The sequence below is a fragment of the Squalius cephalus genome (genome assembly GCF_949319135.1).
Source record: "Squalius cephalus genome assembly, chromosome: 8".
In the NCBI taxonomy this organism is placed as follows: Eukaryota; Metazoa; Chordata; class Actinopteri; order Cypriniformes; family Leuciscidae; genus Squalius; species Squalius cephalus.
In genome coordinates, this window is record NC_137129.1 from 33,440,282 (window position 1) to 33,461,309 (window position 21,028).

The following is a 21,028-nucleotide window of genomic DNA, read 5'->3' on the forward strand; positions in this document are numbered from 1 at the left end:
GCGGTCGTTATAGCGAATAACAACCCCGACAGGCTGATTCAGCCTGTCGGGGTTGTTATTCGCTATAACGACCGCCTCTCTATACATTATCCCTTACACAATTTACATGAACAATTTTACTTTTTTTTATATATATAATATAATTTTTTTAATTGTATACATTATTGACATATTTCTTCTGATAGTAGGGTGAAATATAACCAGGGCATGTTTCATGAGATTCACCCTGCTAGTTTTTGAGATTTTAATATTTTTAACTGTTTCACTAAAAATTTATTGAAAAACAGGTGAGAGTCTAAAGTTGTCTGTTTAAGGGTTTGTGATCACTTATTGATCACATGGCGAATTTCAGCCTTGTGGTTTTCATGGTTTACTGGTTTTCATTATTGTTTGACAACTATACATGTTTACATTCAAATCATTTTCATCTTGCTCTATATTCCTTATGCAGGTCGATGTAGTTTTGCATCAGAGAGACCTTTCTTAATATTCTCAGCAGTTTAAATAACACCCAAGAACGAGACCAATGCTAGGTTTTATTAAAGAAATTTTGTCTGTGGACATTAAAGGAGAACTCCGGTCAATTTTAACATTGAGTTCATTTTTTTGTAAATTTGGAGTGCTGTCAGTACAGAGAACAACGACAAAAATCGGTGTTGCCTACATCGTGTTATCCTCTTTTTAAAATTTGCACCCTGTTGACTTCAATGGGGCAAGTTTTAAACCTGCTTTTAGCCTCTTAACATCCTTGATGTGTCATTACAAGTGCACAGCTAATGTGAGTGATTCCTTCAGAGTGAACACGGGTGAATCTGACTGCAGTAGATGTGAAAGATATTAATAAAAATGATGTTATTTCAGCCAGCGCACATACCTGTATTTTCTTCCTGTTTTCGGTCGAAGTTCATAGTAATCGATTGTCGAGTTCACGCGCGTGATCATAGGTAACTAAACCTATGCGTGTGAACTCGACAATCGATTACTATGGACTTCGACCGAAAACAGGATGTAAATACAGGTATGTGCGCTGGCTGAAATAACATCATTTTTATTAATATCTTTCACATCTACTGCAGTCAGATTCACCCGTGATCACTCTGAAGGAATCACTCACATGGCTGGGCACTTGTAATGACACATCAAGGATGTTAAGAGGCTAAAAGCAGGTTTAAAACTTGCCCCATTGAAGTCAACAGGGTGCAAATTTTAAAAAGAGGATAACACGGTGTAGGCAACACCGATTTTTGTCGTTGTTCTCTACTGACAGCATTCCAAATTTACAAAAAAATTAGCTCAATGTTAAAATTGACCGGAGTTCTCCTTTAAAAGTATCTCTTGTAACACTGTTCCTTCATTAATGAATAACTACAGGAACAAATGAGTAATGCACTATTAACATTCTAGTAACTATGAAACTCTGATTAACGAAATTAGTAAGTAATAGCGCTGAGTTGAATTCTAGTTCACTATTGACTACTATTTTAGATTTTTGATCAGAAGATGAATTCTTCAAATAGTGGTAGAAGAGGATGTGGTGCTGGTCCTTCAAGAGTCATTCTCAATCTGTCTGTCTACAAAGCCTATAAAAAAAACAGTCTTCATGTATTTTACACTTCAGCTTGTGATTCTTATTAAGAGGGGGTACATTTTTAGGATTCTTTACCTAACCCAAGTCTCTGAGATCCTGACACCTTGCTCTTCTGGAGACTCCAGGTAGGTTGCAGTTCTGGAAAATGGTGGCGCTGAAGACTAAAGGGTTCCTGATGGTTTCACACTTAATTCTTCACCTTAATTCTTCATTCTTTTGCAGTTAGCATGTGTCTTTTCTTCTCCACCTGTTTTTGTCTGACCCTGCTGACCTAATGAGTATTTCACTGTCCCACGGTCATGCCTTAACTGCGATTTCTAGTATTGCATTAGTATTGCATTCTTCTCATGGGCATTTAATAATTTTTGACTTTTCAGTCTGAGTTAAATCTCTTTTTTGGCTTATTTTATCTGTAAAAGAAAACGTGCCTAATAATTCTGCACACCTGAAAATGAACAATTATATATCACTTATAAATGATTAAATACAAAAATTAATTACGATTAATGTGGTTTGGAATTGGTCAAATGTGCCTGGAAAAAAAATATGATCAGAAAATCAACGTGCCTAATAATTCTGCACGTATAGTAGTTCTTAGTAGTCTTCAGTGAGGTATCTAAAATAGTAGTCACTGATTAGCTAATAGTGAACTTCTACTCTGCGCTATAACTTACTAATTCTTTAATCAGAGTTTCTTGTTGCTAATAGTAATTACAAGAATGTTAATAGTACGCTACTCATTTGTTCCTGTATAGTTATTAATTAATGATGGAACAGTATTCTAAAGTGTTACCGTATCTCTTTTAAACATTTGAATTAAACCACAGTTAAAGGGTTAGTTCAACAAAAAATTTAATTTCTGTCATTAATTGACCCTCATGTCGTTTCAAACCCATAATACCTTCATTCATCTTCGGAGCACAAAGGAAGATCATTTTGATGAAATCCAAGAGCTTTCTGACCCCCGTAACGTTATTACCTCTTTCAAGGCCCAGAAAGTTAGTAAAGACATAGTTAAAATAGTCCATGTGACTCCAGTTGCTCAACCTTATTAATATTATGAAGTGACAAGAATAATTTTTGTGTGCAAACCCCCCCCCCCCCCCCCCCCTTTATTCAAGACCACGATGCCGACGCAGGAGCCGGCCAATTCTGAGCCAGCGTTCTGATAGAACCCGGAAGCACTGCGCTGTGTTTACAATGTGAACAGCGTCAGAGACTTACATGGAAATTAATGACAGATATTTCATTTTTGGGTGAACTAAAAACTAACCCTTTAATAAATCTGCATAATCAAATAACAATGCAAGCATGTCTGTGGGGCAGGAACTTTGGGGCAAATGAGTGACTATGACTTGGTTGTGAAGAAATGAGTATACGGTGGAGGAGTGTGTGAATTGATGGGTCAGTGCATCAGCAATGAGCACTTGCTAATGTTTGGCCCATGTGATTTAGATTCAGGATCGACTTTCATGCATTAAATTTCCATTGATTCCTGCTTTCTCATGTCAAACCATGATAGAATGGCCTTGAAAGACCTTGGAGCCAAATTTACCCAGAGCGCTCAATGCACCATGCTTAAGGAGAGGCTCCTTGTTGTTTAAAGCTACGATCACATTATTGCTGCAACAACAGCATCACTTGAATTAGAGGAATTGCTTTGATGGCATAAATACCCTGGTGACAGAATAAACACCCACATGAATAAGGAACCACAGTTTCTAATACATGTGTTCAATGTGTTCAAACCATTTGAAGCACTACATAACTGAGTGCTGATTATCAGCGCTTCTTCCCTACCTGAAGATGTGTGGGCGAACAGTGTCTGTGTGTGTCTCTCTCCCTTTTTTCTCTCTCAGAGGAAAGAACACTGAGGAACATCTGAGAAAATGAACACATGAAGCTGCATTTCTTCATCATATTAAAAATAAATACATAACACAACATTTAATACTCACACCACCGTGCATGTGCTCCATTTCCGATCCATTTCTCCAACAAGAATCCTCAAATTTTTGGTCGATCAAGGCTGATTAACTATTGCAATGCTCGAAATGACATATGTTTTATGAGGGGTCCCCAAACTTGAAAGTGAGGGATAGATGAGATTTTGCTGACTGCTTAAAGCAAACTGATTTTGATATTATTATTTTACTGTAAAATATAATACCTTTTTTTTCCTTTTCATATGGAGAGTTCCTTATTCAGGAGTCCTGAAATCAATATTGACAGATTAACCAAAGTATTAATTCTCCTTTATGTGAGTTAGAAAACCAGTCACCATGTCAGTTGATATTGTAAATGTTCTCTTTTTAATATTTTAAGTGCATTTAAGCTAATATTGTGTGAAATTATTTATAACACGACTATATGCTTTAATTTCTGATATCTTTGTTTTTAGATATGAATTTCACCATGGATCTTTAATGGATCTTTGGATTTGAATTTTTCCAAATGAAAATAAGACAGCTGAGGGAAAAATGCTAGTAAACATGGCATCTAATCTGGCCAAACATAGCATATAGTGCCCTCATTAGCCGTATTAAACAAGGTTCAAATTAGATTAGATCAAGAGATGAAAATGGCTTGATGAAAAAGTGTGTCAAGTAATTAAATAATAACAATAATAATAAATGTTAGTGCCATTTTAAAATATTAGGCATATGGTCAAACAGCCACAATCAGTCCATTCTTCACCTTCTGACAGAATCCATTTCATTTGTTCTATTAGTTCGGGTCTGTCATCCTGCAGACATGTTCCTAGAGAACTGTGATTTGTCTTTTGATCAATATTAACCAAGTCCTGTCGGCTAACAATTCCTGTTTCACCATCGTTTTTATTCATATGAGCACAACTGTCTCTTAACGCCCCCTCATTCACCGCCTCTCCAGAACCGCCTCAAAGAATTACGACCAAAAAGCAACAGGGATACATGTCTAAACTGCAAAGGTAAGGCGAAAAAACATCAAGTATTTACAATTTTATACGACTGGTAACATTTTAAATAGATTCGTTGAGATATATTTACAGACTACAGAGTATCAGAAATGAATCGGGAAATTTAACGGACGCTGTCTGGTCGGTTTACTGACGTGTGGAAGCTTCAGTCGATTGTTTAGCGATTCATTCGAGTCAGTTTTTGTATCATTTATGTTTAACGAACGTGTTTTATGTTGTTTCTATATTCAGTTGTTTGTGAATATTGTGAAATTTGTAAGTCGTTTCACGAGCGTCTAGATGGCAGATGAGCGCGCTCAAAGGAGACGCGCGCGGACTGAACGCTTCTAGTAACGGTCTCGGGAGAAACATCTGTCAGTCATTTTCATGGCTGGGGGAAATCATTCATTGGTTTTATGTTGTATCATTCCCTTTAGCACCAAAACAACAAATCATTAATCGAATGAAGGTTGGCACTGGCACTGCAATATCATTGCACTAGTGCATGGCACTGATTTACAACCAAGGTTTTTGGTTTTGTTAATTGACACTTTTACTTGAAAAATGTAGGTGATTTACATGATTTATGCACGTATATTATATAGCCTAATAACAAATGTAAGTCCACATCAGAACCATTGAAGCTTCTCCTTTCATTCATTCATTCATTCACACCAAAGACGCAAATGTCTCCAGTGGTGCTTAGATGGTGTTTTTAATAAAAAAACAAATTGGTCACTTTTAACTGCTCTAAATGCTTTATATGTGGCAACAGCAATGTAACTGGCTGCATGTGAAGTTTAAATGAAATTACTGAAGAGGTTTGTATGTATTCCTCCTGTTGTATGAGATAAGCAAGGTCGATCCATTCCTGCAAGGCTTGAATCCTTTGTCGTCCTATCAGACATGACACATGCTTGCCATATTATGTGAATGTTTCAGTGCTGGGAGGACATTAGTGCCCAAGAGAAGTTCATTCAAATGTATCATTAAACCTCTAGCTTTCTCCTCAACTTGTGTAATATGTGACCCGAGGATGGCCTGCTGTTTAGTGCCTCAAAGTATTTGATATAATTTCAGTATTTTATATTAGAAATAAAATATTACATTTAAAGTTATCATTGTAATAGTAATAATGATAATATTAAATCATATAAAATAAGCATAATATTTCAGATGAGTGACAATTTTATTAGGATCTTTGCAGAGACTAAAAGTTTTGTGAGCGAAAACTGTATGCATTTTAATTATAATTACAATAAATGTAATATATATATTTAAAAATAGTATATTTATATAGTTACAAGAATAATTGTCCATAATAATAATAATCATTTATTAAATTCATTACATGCATAATATAGTGTGGGAAAATATTCAATAAAAGAGACTGAAAGTTTCGTGCATCTATTATTTTATCAATAAATTTACATTATAAATTAAATTATTGATTTTGGCATAATAACAATAATAGTATTTATAGTAATAATAGTATTATTAATAATTAATGCTTTATTTTTCTTACTATAATTTTATATTAAACCTTTTTTATAGTTTTATTTTTATAAGTTTTATTTAGTTTTATAAGTGTGCATGAAGAACCTTTCATTTGTATATTCCTGGAGGATTTGTGATTTTTGTGTTAACTTATTTCGTTCCTAAACACTGTGTAACTTCCTTTCTGTGTGTCTGGCTGTGGTGTTTGTTACCATTTGGGTTCCTGTTTCTGAGAATGAGCAAGAGTGACACAAGACTCTGAACATAACAGAACAGAACTCTAAGTAACTGCCTATTAGAGTGAGCTCGTCATGGGGGGAAACAGATCAGCTGTCCTTGCTGTGCATGTCATTACCGCATCACCACACGGTCAGTAAAGTGTGTTGATCAAAAGCACACACCAGGTGCATTCTGAACATCCATGACAGTGCAGTGTTTGGCAAATCACTAGGTATGTTATGATGAATACCAACCCCCCCCCCCCCCCTCCACACACACACACACACACACACAGACACACACACACACTAGCATCACCTCACTCACCAACATCACACACACCATCCTGTTCTGTTCTCGACTTCAGAATGCGCTGTTGCCATGGTGACGGAATGGCGCACGCTCTGTCTTTGCTTTCTCTCTATTCTCTTTTTCTTTATATATCCCTTACTCTTCCCGCGGATGTATGGGCGATGTAACCATCCAGATTCACTGCTCGTCTGGATGAAATACACGTAAACCGTACTGGTGTCATGATAATGATAATTTAATGGCACTAACACACTCTCGAGCTGTTGTTTTTCTCCAGCATGTACCTTAAACATGTTCTGTCTCTCTATTCTCTTTTTTTTTTTTCTCCTCAGGAGGAGAAGCAGTAGGATTCCTGCCATGAAATCTCTCTAAGAGGAGAAAAGCAGCGAAACCTAGAAAATCTACACCCACCCACGGGCAGGAGACAGGGGGAGAGAGAAAGAAAGAAAGAAAGAAAGAGAGAGAGAGTGAGCAGAGGGGTGCGTGAAAGAGAGGGGAAAGAAAAAGCGAGGGATAACAGTCGATGGATGCTGCTTGGACGTTCTGGTCGGCACAATATTCAGTGACAAGGATTGGAGAGCTGCAGGGATGGATGGGAAGGGAAGACACATTCCTCCAGGTAATCGGATCTCATTAATGGCCGCCAGTGCTGTGCTGAGACCACTGTGTCTAATGCTTGTCATCATGTTTAGTGAAATGCTCTTGAGTGAGTCTCAATGTGTTCCACTGTATGACAGCATCATTTTCAGCTTACTGTTGTCTTATCAGGAAACTTTTTTGCAGACATCTTAAGATGTTCCAGAAGAGTTCATAGTTCATGCATTATGCTTTGAGTTCACTGTGTCTTTTATTACTTAGCTCTCTATCTGGAATTCTCGATTGGTCAATTGTGGAGCAGTAAAATATTTTTGTATTATGGCCGCTAAATTGTGTAGTTCACCGTTGTCCATGGTAACATATCGGTGCTACTTTCCGATCACGAAGACATGTTATATTGTACTGAAACATTAATATATATATATATATATATATATATATATATATATATATATAGATATAGATATATATAGATAGATAGATAGATATAGATATAGATATAGATATATATGTGTGTGTATATATGTGTTTGTGTGTGTGTATATATATATATATATATATATATATATATATATATATATATATATATATATACAAACTTTTTAATATTTCGAAATTGGTTTGATTTTGATTCATTAGCGGCGTGATGTGCGTAGCCTACACTGGTGACAATGTGTGACAAACTGGTGACAAACATATGGTGACAATGGCGAATGCACAAAGTTCAATATTACGTTTTTTCAAGAAATCATGGAAAGATGAGCGAGAAGGAGAAAAAGTGGCATCTACATCTGAACCTACTTCACCTTTCCACGAGGAGGCAGCGAGTGAAGCGGCACCTGAGGTTTCCCATTTCCGGGACATGCATTTCATCACTGGACTGTAGTAGTGAGACTTCCACGACACAAATCGGCACAATGCCAAATGATTCTCTCTCATTATAACAGCGAAAACACATTAAAATACTCCGTCAGTTATGGTCATATAGATAAGAGCAATAAATCATTAGAAACTGTAAAGGGTCTATTTTTATCTGTGTACACTCACAATAAAAACAAAACATTGCACTTTTGTAAAATATAGAAAAACAGGATGTGCTTTCTGCCGTCTCAGTTTCCTTTCCATGAAGTTTGTGAAGCGCGTCACAAAAATAAACCCAAACTCAGCGTAGAGGCTACTAGCAAGCTCAAGCATCTGAACTGTTTTGGGTTGGTGCATAGATCGTCTCTTCTTCTTCTGCTCTTTTTCCTGTTTTGACGGTTAACAAACAGCATTACCATGCACGCCCCCTTCTGGATTGGAGTGTGGATCGCCTGTGACTGACTGTATTCGTCGTCTGACTGTATGTACTGAATCGTGATATCCGTACCATGATATATATAGACTGTATATAGATATATAGTGCCGATTTTTGTTCTGCACTGTAACAAAACAAACATCAAGCTAATCTAGTAAAAAATATATATTTGTATTTGTAAAAATGGGCTGGATTTTCATGCTTGGGTTCATTATGTTATTTTGTAATGTGTATTTAAACCTCTCTAACAAATACGTAATAGACTTAGGGGCTGTTTACACGACACCATTTTCAACTAAAAACGTAAAACTTTTTATGCTTTTTGGCCATTCATTTACTCTACAACAGCGTTTTGGGTGTCTGAAAACACAAACTTTTGAAAACGGGTTTCAAAGTGCAAGTTTTTGAAAACGGTCTCCATGTAAACTACAAGAACGCGAATCTCTGAAGACGATGAAGTCATGCACATGTGGATTACGTGGTCATTCTATGGATTACGTGGTCATTCTATAGTTTTTCATCGCCCTCTAATGGCCTGGCAGCAGAATACAGGGTTTTTAGTCCGTGTGAATGGGGATCGTTTTGACAATGGCGTCGTCTGTGCGCGGAAAATTCAAAGGAAAAACTTCTCTGTCGTTGTCGTGTAAACGTACCCTAATATGTTAATTAACCTTCTTTTTTTTTCATTTTGAACAAAAAAGAAGACAATTTGATAGTTTGTTGTTAAGAAATGATGGCCATGTATATTCACTCTTATTTGTATCATTGTTACTGAAATAAGCATTGTATTAAACATAAAATATCGGTCACATGATTGTACTCATACTTAATATAGCAGTGTATGAGATCTTTTTGTGATTGGTTTTGAACAGATAGATTTTGGTTCAGCTATGTTTTTTTTTTGTTGTTGTTGTTGTTTTGCAGTAGACATGCAGTCAGCTGACATATTTAGCTTTATTAATAACAAATAATCTAATCTTCTACAAGGAAGCAATGGACCGTAGCCCTAAATATGTTTTGTCCATATCAACATGCTTGAATTGCTCCATATAAAAGATCTATCCATGCAAAGAAATCTCAATTACAACTGTCTCGTGACTGTTCACAATAGCTGCCTGGCAACTACACATTCCCAATAGGACTATGAGCAGTTTGGTTATGATCTAAAAGATATGACCTTTCTGGCCTCTGCATTGTATTGTGATATTTGGCTTTTAAGGTTTTTTATGTTATACTATATTCTGAAATGTGCGTTCTTCTCCAATGTTGCATTGGCGTTTGCTCATGATCTTAGTAACTTATATTTGGGCACACTGATGACAATGTTCAAAATGTCCTCATGAACTGATCTTCCAACACTTCAGCAGGATCACACACTCATCTCATCTACTTCTTCCTGTAACCTTGGGCTCCGATTTCAATCTTTCTTTATGCGTTTATTCATACTTTTTAACTGTTTCCACTTCACTCAGGTTCCCGTTCACGCTCTCTTATCCCCTCATTTGACCACAGCTGTGTTTTTGTTTATGACTCCAGCCATGGTGTGGTGCGAGCGGGGAATTCAGGTGCTTCTCGCCACCGTGGGAGCATTCGCAGCCTTCGCCTTGATGACCGTGGCTATTGGCACGGACTACTGGCTGTATGCTCGGGCCTTTATCTGCAACAGCACTGCCAACTCCTCTCAGGATGACCCACACAACAAGGACAAGAAGGATCCTGGAGCTCTCACCCACTCCGGCCTCTGGAGGATTTGCTGCCTGGAAGGTAAGTGAACGGCTGTGTTTGTGTGTGGGGGCGAAAGATTGGGTCATGTATGGATGTATGTGAGGGGGAAATGATGCATGAAGGAGGACCCCACCTGTGCAGTTTGCATAAGTGATTCATGAAGGGAAAATGGTTGGATTTGAGCTTGTGTTATACAGTCTGGATAGCCTAACATTTCATTTTTTGCAGCTCTGTTTTGAACTGTACCACTTAATATACATTATTTGCAGGGGCAGTTCAAGTGCTCTAGCGCAATGTTTTTTTTTTTTTTATTACCATAACTGAACCACATGTTTGGGGTCATTAACTCTTTCCCCCCCATTGACAGAATTTTCCGGCTCTCCATGTTTTCACTGCTATACAGTATGGGACGCTATTACGCATCTTCTGAAAGAGTAAAGAATCTCTGGATCAATACACAGGAAAAAAAGGAGCAGAAACAAGTGATAAAAGCATTGCAATTTGCAAGATTTTTTTTATGAAACTTACCCACATTCAAGTGTTGATGAAAAATAACGCATGAAGCTAGAATAAAACGTTTTGTTGTTGTTGTTTAAAAGCTCTTCTTTCTTTTGACATATTGCATGTTCAGATATTCATACAATAAAATATTCTGGGGGCCATGACATTTTTGTAAAAATTATCAAAAACGCTGGCGGCTGGCAACGTTTTTACAAAACACTGGCGGGGATTGAGTTAAGATGTTTTAGAAAGAAGTCTCTTGCTCATGAAGGCTACATTTATTTGACAAAAAATACAGTAAAAACTCTAACAGTAATATTGTGAACTATTATTACAATTTAAAATAACTATTACTGTTTTAGTATATTTTAAAATGTAATTTATTCCTGTGATGACTAAGCTTAATTTTCAGCATCATTACCAATTCTGAAAAGAGTGTTAATAATAAAGGCTATTTCACAAAATAGCCTGGCCTCGAATGCCTTATTACTTTTACAAAACATCCAAAATTGTATCGCAAGTTGACACATTGGTAGACTGCAAATTTTCATTGCAACTTTAACGTGATCACAATCAGCTTCAACAAGTTTTTCAATATTGTAGTCTACCAATGTGTCAACTTGCGATACAATTTTGGCCATCTGCTTCTACAGACATGGAGACATTGTTAGCTTCCAAAGGATATATTTCTTCCTGACTGGAAATTACTTTTATTGGTGTAACCTAATGCAGGTTGATTCACTAATATTATTTATGTATATATATATATATATATATATATATATATATATATATATATATATATATATAAAAGTATCAGGATAATTTACATGCTTGTGATATATAGTAGGAAACAAAACCAGAGGAAACAAAACCAGTCAGAACCCTAACACAAACTGATTTCACTTTCTAGCTTTAGGGTTACTGTAAAGTTACCAAAGGCATTGTGGTAAGCGTGGCCTCCAGATCCATTTAGCCACTGGGCTCTGCAATGCGGGGTATTCACGTTAAGCTAGTTGTTTTAACAGTACACAGTACCTCCTTTGCTCTAGCCAGGTCTCAAGAGACAGTTTATGTTTTAAACAAACATGGGCTGTATTTTTTCCCACATTTGCATTAGAAACCTGAAGAGTACATGTCAATGGCTATGATTATGTGATGAGTCATTGCAGGTCAAAGGTGCCTGCAGTGCTCTCATTGCATTTGCAGAATAATCAAACCAGACAAAAACAGTCATTTTGACTTATTATATTGCTCACTTTTGTTCTCTGCTTTATATAATGTAAACTAGTCTGATTTTTGAGGGAAATGTTTATTAATAGGGTTTATTACAAAATTACATAGTCCACTTGTATGTATGTTTTTGTTATTATTATTATTAAGTTATATTTTTGGACATTTTTGCCTTTGGATAGGACAGTCAATGAGAGACAGGGACTGTGGTAAGGACCACAAACTGGGACTCAAACTCAGGTTGCCGAAGCGTTACTGTGCTATGTGTCAGAGTACTACCCACATGGCTATGGCTCTGATTTCCACTATATATGTTTTAATATTTTTATTCCGTATGTGTACGCACAGGAGAACTTCTCATGAAAAATCTCTGCCTAATTCACAACACATGCGTACGCACATGAATTTGTTCTTAACCTCGTTCTAATGTTAGTGAATTTGGAGTAGTCTAAATGAGCGGCCATGTGAACAAGGTTAACGTCAAAATAATTTCCATTTAAGGGCTTTCCGCACAACCTTTCTTTCACAGCCTTTCGTCGCTCTCTGCAGTCATTTTATACAGACACAGATTACAGACCTCTGATTAGCCAGCTGTACATACACGTAAATCTGCGTTATTCAGAGAAAAAACGGGGTCCGTTGGGTTGGATTGCTTTCTCACCTCAACGAACCACCCCAGAGTTCGTTATCAATCGGGCCAAAACCATCTCATTCAGGTGATCTATGCTGTATAAACCGAACTAAGGGAGAAACCGCACCAGGTTCCGAGACAAATGTACCGAACGAGCCAGGTGTGAAAATAATAACCTTGGCATTAAATTAAGACAGTAAGCACTGGAAGACACTGGGAATATGCAGTGCACCAACATGTTGTCTAAAATGAATGGAAGGTTTAAATCACACGAGAGAGAGAGAGCACCACATGACGCCTTTGACCTGGGGTGACTCACAGCCATTGACATCTACTCTGAATCTATTTAGAATAAAACACCTCACCTACTGTTTGACTGAACTCCATTCAGACCCCTTTTTTTTCTTTTGGCCTTTTGTCAATTTTTATTTAAAGTGCTACTTTATTTAGTTTGTTCAGAAACCAGAAAATATGGTGACACTTTTGAAGGATCTCTCTCTCATTCTCTTTAGGACTGAAGAGAGGAGTGTGTTCCCAGATTAATCATTTCCCAGATGATGCTGATTATGACCAGGATGCTGCAGAGTACCTTTTACGTGAGTCAAGAGTGTTTATTTGTGCATGTTTTTGGCATATAAGATGATGTGTGCATTCTGAATATAAGGGTACACTGTAAACCCGAATAAATTGGCAAAACTCTAAAAATTTGAGATAATCAGTTACATCACTTTTTTTTTTAAGTTAAGAAATTTAAAGTTTAAGTAAGCAGAACTTGCAGATTTTTATTTTGTACTTGATATATTTTAATTGCTCTTAACTTGAAATATTTGAATAAGCTAAACATAACTTAAAATGATCACGTACTCACAACTTATATATTTTTAGTAGTGGAAACCGTGCTAATTGGTAACACAATACGTTGATAGCATTAGCATAGTAAAGCTTTTTCTAAATGAGTACAACAATATAAAACATTTAACATATATTTGTTCTCAAGTTTCGAGTGAAACTAAAACAAGCCAATACACATTGGCGTGCAGTCATTTGCATCAGCTGTTCAGCCTCGCAGCAGGTGCGATTGTACTTCAGTTTTTTGCTGAGGAGCCAAGCCTGAAAAGCTGGCCGCCCCGGCGGGCAGCAGCAGATTTGGCAACGGGACGTGTCGTCTCCGTTCCCTCCTTCAGGGAACGAGGGTTACCATATGTAGAGTTTCCATTGGTACGGACGCGGGTGCCATAGGGTGCCCCGTCTCTGAGTCAGAAGATCCTTCCTCAGAGGAATGGGCCAGGGAGGGACTGTCACGAGGAGCATGAGTTCTGGGAACCAAGTCCGGGTGGGCCAATAGGGAGCCACCAGAAGGACCTGTTCCTCGTCCTCCCTGACTTTGCACAGGGTTTGTGCAAGTAGGCTCACTGGGGGAAACGTATAATTGCGGAGGCCCCGGGGCCAGCTGTGTGCCAGTGTGTCCGTGCCGAGTGTTCCCTCGGTCAGGGAGTAAAATATCTGGCAGTGGGAGGTCTCTGAGGAGGCAAACAGGTCTACCTGAGCCTCCCCGAACTCTCTCCAGATCAGCTGAACCGCCTGGGGGTGGAGTCGCCATTCTCCCGGGAGTACAGCTCGTGACAGCTCGTCGGCCACACGGTTGAGCACCCCGGGGACATACATGGCTCAAAGGGACCTCAGATGCTTCTGACTCCAGAGGAGGAGATGGCTGGCGAGTTGTGACATGCGACAGGAGCGTAGACCGCCTTTTTGGTTGATGTACGCAACGGTCACAGTGTTGTCTGTACGGACCAGCACGTACCTGCCCTGAAGTGGCCCTCCCCAGTGGCTCAGAGCGAGACGTATTGCTAGCAACTCCAGTTGGCTTTTCCCAGTTGGCCTGAAGGCCCAGCAGACGGAGGTGCCTGAGCATGAGGTCCCTGAGCACGAGGTCCCTGTGTTCGCATAACTGATCTCGAGAGTGTGCTAGTATGAGCCAGTTGTTGAGATAGTTGAGGATGCGAACGCCCTGTTCTCTCATGGGAACAAGGGCCCCCTCCGTGACTTTCGTGACGACACGGGGAGACAGGGACAGCCCGAAGGGCAGGACCTTGTACTGATATGCTCGACCCTCGAACGCAAAGCACAGAAACGGCCTGTGTCGAGGAAGAATCGAGACATGAAAGTATGCGTCCTTCAGGTCGACTGCTGCAAACCAATCTTGGGGATGGATGCATTCGAAAATGCGTTTCTTCGTGAGCATTTTGAATGGTAGCTTGTGGAGGCTCCGAATCAAAAGTCGCAGGTCCAAGATCGGTTGTAACCCACCACCTTTCTTGGGTACATTAAAGTAGAGACTGTAGTGCCCTGACCTCATATCGGCTAGAGGGACCGGCTCTATGGCGTCCTTCGCTAGTAGTACTGCGATCTCCGCCTGCAAGACATGGGCATTGGCTGCTCTCACTGTAGTGGAGTGGATGGCCCGAAACTTGGGGGGACGCCGGGCGAACTGAATCGCATAGCCGAGCCTGATGGTCCGAATGAGCCTGCTAGATGGACTGGGGAGTGCTAACCAGGCTTGCAGAGAACGTACAAGCGGGACCAAAGGAACCGTAGGCGTACCCGGAGTGGGGCAGCGAGGTGGAACACAGGGACTCGGCTCAGGAGGCTCTCTCTGGGAGGCGGCCCATAGCGGAGTCTGAGTGTGCTGCTGGGAGCAGGGGCAGACGCAGGAGGACGTCCCAGGCGACGAGCAGACTGAGGGGCCGCGGTCGGTGGGGTGGAGGCAGCAGCTGGCCGCCACGGCAGGATGTGCTTGATGGCCTCAGTCTGCTTTTGTACAGCTGAGAACTGCTGGGCGAAGTTCTTGACAGTGTCGCCGAAGAGGCCGGTCTGGGACACCGAGGAGTTAAGGAACCGGAGCTTGTCGGTCTCCCTCAAGTCGGCCAGACACAGCTAGAGATGGCTTTCCTGGACCGCCAAGGTGGACATCGCACGACCCACCGACCGCACGGTCACCTTCGTCACACAAAGCGAAGTTCCTGGATAACTAGGGGATCATGACCACCCTCGTGCAGGACCTTCAGTGCCTTGGCCTGATGGACCTGCAGCAACGCCATGGCGTGCATGGCAGAGGCAGCTTCCCCACAGGCCTTGTAAGCCTTGCCGGATAGGTCCGACGAATACTTACAGGCCCGGGAAGGAAGACATGGTTCTCCGCGCCAAGTGGAGGTAGGGCACAGCTGCATAGCAACGGCCTGCTCCACTGGCGGGAAAAGCGTCTATCCCATAGCTGGGTCCGTCTCGGGCACCACTGACACACCCGAAGGAGGTAGCGGCACCGAGTCGTCATCTGCGGAGAGGTCTGATCCATCCTCCGATGCAGCGATCGACATCTGATTGTCGCGGGGAGCACCAAAGTAGACGACTGGTACACACCTCGAGGATGATCCATCACGCTCCGTTGGCGGCTCAACTGGCTGCGGAGCGTGAGGGGGTGAGGGCTCCTAGGGGGTTGGTTCCCCGAAGGAAGCGCGCTCACCGTAATCCTCCCACGCTACTGCCCGAGGCACGGGGACTCATTTGCAGGACCCATTTGCAGGAACGATAGTCTCGACCGCAACTCCGTGATGGTCATCTTCCCACAATGGGTACATGACATCCACAAAAGCTGCCTCGGCGTGTTCGAGTCCCAGACACACGAGGCAGCGATCGTAACCATCCCTTGACTCCAGGTAACGACCACATCCAGAAACACACAGATAGAAAGTCATCTTTGAAAAGACGCGTTCTATCTGTGTAAGCTCTTTTAGGGACTGCTCTCGCTGGTGCTGAAGCACGCAGGCGAACGGTCACTGTGAACACAGACAGGAATGTGCACCTGTCTGAGCGCTGTCTCTCTCTCGCTGGTACCAGCTGTGAAAACAGCTTTTGTTTGCTCTTTAGACAAAACAAAAAACAGAAAACAAAGAGAGAGAAAAAAGACCGCTCGTGCTGCTGTGCTGTAACGCCCGCACCAAAGTGGAGAGGTCCTGAAGAGGCTTGAAGTTTCACAAAGCTGATTTGTCTGGTTTGAAGAGAGCATCGAAGTGCTTGGTTCCGAAGCAAAAAGCTGAAATGCAATCACACCTTCTGCTCATTATATACCAGCGCTGCGAGGCTGAACAGCTGATGCAAATGATTGCACGCCAAATATTGGCTTGTTTTAGTTTCACTCAAAGTAGATTGGCCTCTCTAGAGAGATTCCTATTCATTGGTCTCGACGTGGTGTCGACTGACCGACTGAAGAGGAACATTATATAAGACTTAATTTTAGCATTTACTCTCCCTTTCGAGTGTCATGGCAAAGCATGCTTGGAAATAGAAATCCCAGCCCAGTTTCAGTTCAATTTAAGTTTGTCTGAATTAAAAGAAACAAGTTAATAAAACTCAAAACAATGAAACAATTCAGATTACTTAAAATGTGTCAGTTTTGTGCACTCAAAAGAAAAAGAAAGTTCTAAGTACTCATAAAAGTTAATTTTATTGAACTTATTTTTTTAATTTGAGTTGGCTCTACTCAAACCAATTAATTATTTATAACAATCAATTTGAACATTCATTTGTGCCATTTTTTTCTCTTCTCAGGTGTAGTCAGGGCCTCCAGTATATTTCCTATCCTCAGTGCCATATTATTGCTGCTAGGTGGAGTTTGTGTGGCATCTAGTCGGTTCTACAAGACCAAAAGACACATCATTTTGGGAGCAGGCATTTTGTTTGTAGTGGCAGGTAACATTTCTCATTATGACACATATAGCATCCTAATTTAGAAATTTGTGATGAGGTGAATTCACAAAACTTTTGAGACACTTTTGTGTGTCGGATTTCTACGGAGCCCCTAAGGAGACATGGTGGTGGAAAATAATATGAGATGGGAGGAAAAATAATAACAAGTCAATGCTTTTGCGTTCTCTTGCAAATGTTTTGCTTTCCCCCGAGCAAGTTTACCTTTCTCGGGGGAACTCAAAACAATTGCCTGAGAATACAAAAGCATTACAAAATACTTTTTTTCTCCCAGCTAATATTTTCTTTCTTCACCGTGTCCCTTTAGGGGCTCCGTAGATTTCAGTGTCTTACTAACTAGTTCTTTTACTTTTAAAATGTTAAAATATTTTTAACAAATATAAAATATTTAAAAAGTGAATTCCCTCCAGATTCTTTGAGTCTTTGCTTTGTTTTAAAAATTAATCTGTTGATCTAAACTAACAGTAAAAAAAACCATTTTGTCTTGAATTGATCCAGGCCTGAGCAACATAATAGGTGTCATTGTATACATCTCTGCGGCACTCAGCGACATCTCCCCCAAAAAGGACGAGGACAAGAAGTGGCACTACTCCTATGGCTGGTCCTTCTACTTCGGCGGCCTGTCGTTCATCCTGGCGGAAGTTGTAGGCGTGCTGGCTGTCAACATTTACATCGAGCGCAACAAAGAACTGCGCTGCCGCTCGCGCACTGACCTCTTCCGCAGCACGACCTCCGCTGTGTTACGCTTGCCGGGATACCGCTTCCGCCGACGCTCCTCCCGCTCCAGCTCGCGCTCCACGGCGGAGCCAACCCGCTCCCGCGAACAGTCCCCGACCTCCGCCATCGCTCCCAAGAACTTCGGCCCGCCCCTGGCCGCTGGCCCACCACCGTTTTCGGTAGCCACGCTTCCCAATCCGCATACACATTCTGGAGGAGGAATGGGAGATATATCGATGTACACGCTGGGGAGGAAAGGGGAGCCACCCATGTACGGCACAGTCGACCGTGCCACACTCTACCAGCTGCACAATTACTTTCCGACGAAGGAGGGAGACGGAGGAGCGCTCATGACGGGAACGCTGCCTTCTCGTTCCAAGTCGAACCTGGCCGCGTCGGCCAACGCCACCCTCAATACCTCGTCTTCCTCTGGCCCCCAGCAGCCACCGCTATCCGCCGGCTCCTCTGCCACCATGGAGAGGGATCGAGGGCTGGGAACCTTGGATCGACTTGGAAAAGGAGACAGTTCAAACACTAACACTCTCAACAGGAGAACAACACCTGTGTAACAAAAGGCTTGAGGAGGGAGGGAAGAGAGCGACGGGGAAAACAAGCGATTTAATGAACTGCAAGTAAAGCGAGAAGTGGCAGAATGGGAGAGACAAAAAGAGCAAGAAAGGGCTGAGAAACGAAATAAGGTCCGCTCACAAGACGAAATAGAAGTGAACAAGAAGGCAATACATCCTCTTTTTTTCTCTCCATTTCTGTTTTTGAACATGGTGACTTGAGTAACAGAATTCCATCCGCACTTCTTATTGATTCATGTTGAAATACTCGATGTGTGTGATGGTGATCTTTCGGTTCTTCAAGCTCTTTCAATTCCAGTGCTTTATCATCAGGTTATTCCTGTAACTTATTTAGCATTCCAATATAGTTGTTGTTGTTGTTGTTTTTATTATTATTATGGTAATTGTTATTGCTGAGTTAACTTAAACATTACACATTTTTATCAAGTTTTTTTTTTTTTTTTTGCAAGTATCCATTTTAATTTATTTCCTTTCGAATGATGAACTAAACTGTGATTTTTTTCTTGCACATGTTGACACAATATTTCACAATGTCATTCAGTGTCAAGCATGTGTTAATTCTGCGAGAATGTGACTACTACTATTATGATTTTTTTTTTTTTTTTTCGTTTTTACAAAGATTAATAATATTTAGATCTGTGGAATTTTTCATTGTAACCGTAAGTGTACAAGTAGTTAAGTCTTCATATAAATATATTTGATTTATTTATCATATTAACAGTCTTAATATTGTTACGATGGGATAACAAATATAGCTGCTTTTGAGACTAGAAGTCAAAAAGAGAAAAAGAAAGAGACAGAATACAGAAGTGAAAGGCATTCATTCCAGGGGAGCAATACGTATACCTAAAAACCTCACCAGAAAAGACAAAAAAATCTATTAAATATATAGTATATTATGAATATAAATATATATATAAAATTGTGTGTGCGTGTGTGTGAAAAAAAAGAACAAAAAACTTTTTTGGTAAAATAAAATATGATATATTCTATGAATGTCTAAAACTGAGATCTGTGTGCATACTGTTAGCAGTTTTGACTGCAGCATTATTTTCATGTTTATTTGTAACTTTGTATGCATGATTCATATCTAATATATGATATATTCATAATGCTCTGCCTTTTGGCTTTGTGTGCATTGCCTGTATGTGCTCATGTGGATGGATTTAGGATGACAGAGAAGGGTCAAAGGGAAGACCCAGGGGACTAAAGGAGGATTTGATACTCCACAGTTTTTACACACATATTTTGACATGACAAAGAAACATCCTTCTTCTAATTAATTCATTATTTTCCAGTTTACAACTATGGGACGAGTACAAAAACATGTATCCAAGGATACATGGAGTACCTTTATGATCAATCATCACTGCTGACGTCCCTTAAAGAGAACCTACATAGGCAGCTGTCTTTTAAGAAAATTCGTAAGACCATTTGAAATATTTTTATAGACAGCAACTCAATGTAAAGCACATAACAATAGCATTTGGCTAAGCTAACGAAGCAATACTAATAGCATGCAAGCATAAAAATACACAAATAAGTGAGATGAATTCATTTTTAAAATTATTTGATGAAATATATTTTTAATCAGTATTTCCCTGGATTTTCAGCATTCTGGGATCACTTTCTCTGGAGAGGCTCCCTTTGAATTTAGCCAAAACGAAGTATCTCAAAAGGCCTTAAAATGCTGTATAGGTAGTCGGCCCAGTGCCCTCACAAGCCTTCAGGAGACATGCATTTTTCACACGCACACACACAAATAGAGTAATTTGAAAGAAAGTAATGCATTAATGCCTGCGCCTTGCCCCAGGGAAGGACATGACTGAAAGAAACAATTCTCTAGTGTGTCACATTCAGTTTTATAAAAAAAAAAAAAAAATGCTGACTGAGGGGCCTCATTTATGTGTGCACTGCGTTTGTCCATTCACTCCCACACAGATATTTAGTCTTAGGCTTCCTATACATACCTTTCAGAGAAGTGTCAGGCAATAAAATGTCACCTGTGTGCCTGTCATCAATCTGAGTTATAGTTTGAATCAGCACCAACAGAGCTCCTGTCCAACCCACAAACAGCAGCAATAAAATACTCATGTTCAATGAAACACGATGTTGTCACGATCAAACTTTAATCACTTCTCACACAATTAACACAATAATAATAATAAAAATAATTATAAAACTAGTATTTTACTACAGTGGCCTAGAGAGCTCAACGCTCTGCAACTGAAGAAAACACATGTAAATAGAAAAACACCGCAAATTAAGAAAACATCTTCATCAGTTTCACAACACACGTGTGCTCCAAATATTCACAACACAACCAAGTACAGAAACGCGCTGCAGAAGTTCACAACACAACCAAATACAGAAACGCGCTGCAAATGGAACAGACCACAACAGAAATGTTTCCAGGGGACCC

The 21,028-nt window shown here is 40.1% G+C and overlaps 1 protein-coding gene across 2 annotated transcripts; it reads left to right on the forward strand.

Moving 5' to 3' along the window:
- Positions 1-4,281: 4,281 nt before the first annotated feature.
- On the forward strand, positions 4,282-19,092 carry cacng8a (calcium channel, voltage-dependent, gamma subunit 8a). Of its 2 annotated transcripts, none has more exons than XM_079879228.1 (6): positions 4,282-4,538; positions 6,887-7,173; positions 9,985-10,212; positions 13,051-13,134; positions 17,147-17,287; positions 17,801-19,092. In XM_079879228.1, exons 2-6 carry the CDS (start codon positions 7,143-7,145, stop codon positions 18,586-18,588), a joined length of 1,272 nt encoding a protein of 423 aa, XP_079735354.1. In that variant the 5' UTR covers positions 4,282-4,538; positions 6,887-7,142; the 3' UTR covers positions 18,589-19,092. The 2 variants fall into 2 exon arrangements, with proteins under 2 accessions (XP_079735354.1, XP_079735355.1); XM_079879229.1 differs by lacking the exon at positions 4,282-4,538 and adding an exon at positions 6,672-6,757.
- Positions 19,093-21,028: the final 1,936 nt, after the last annotated feature.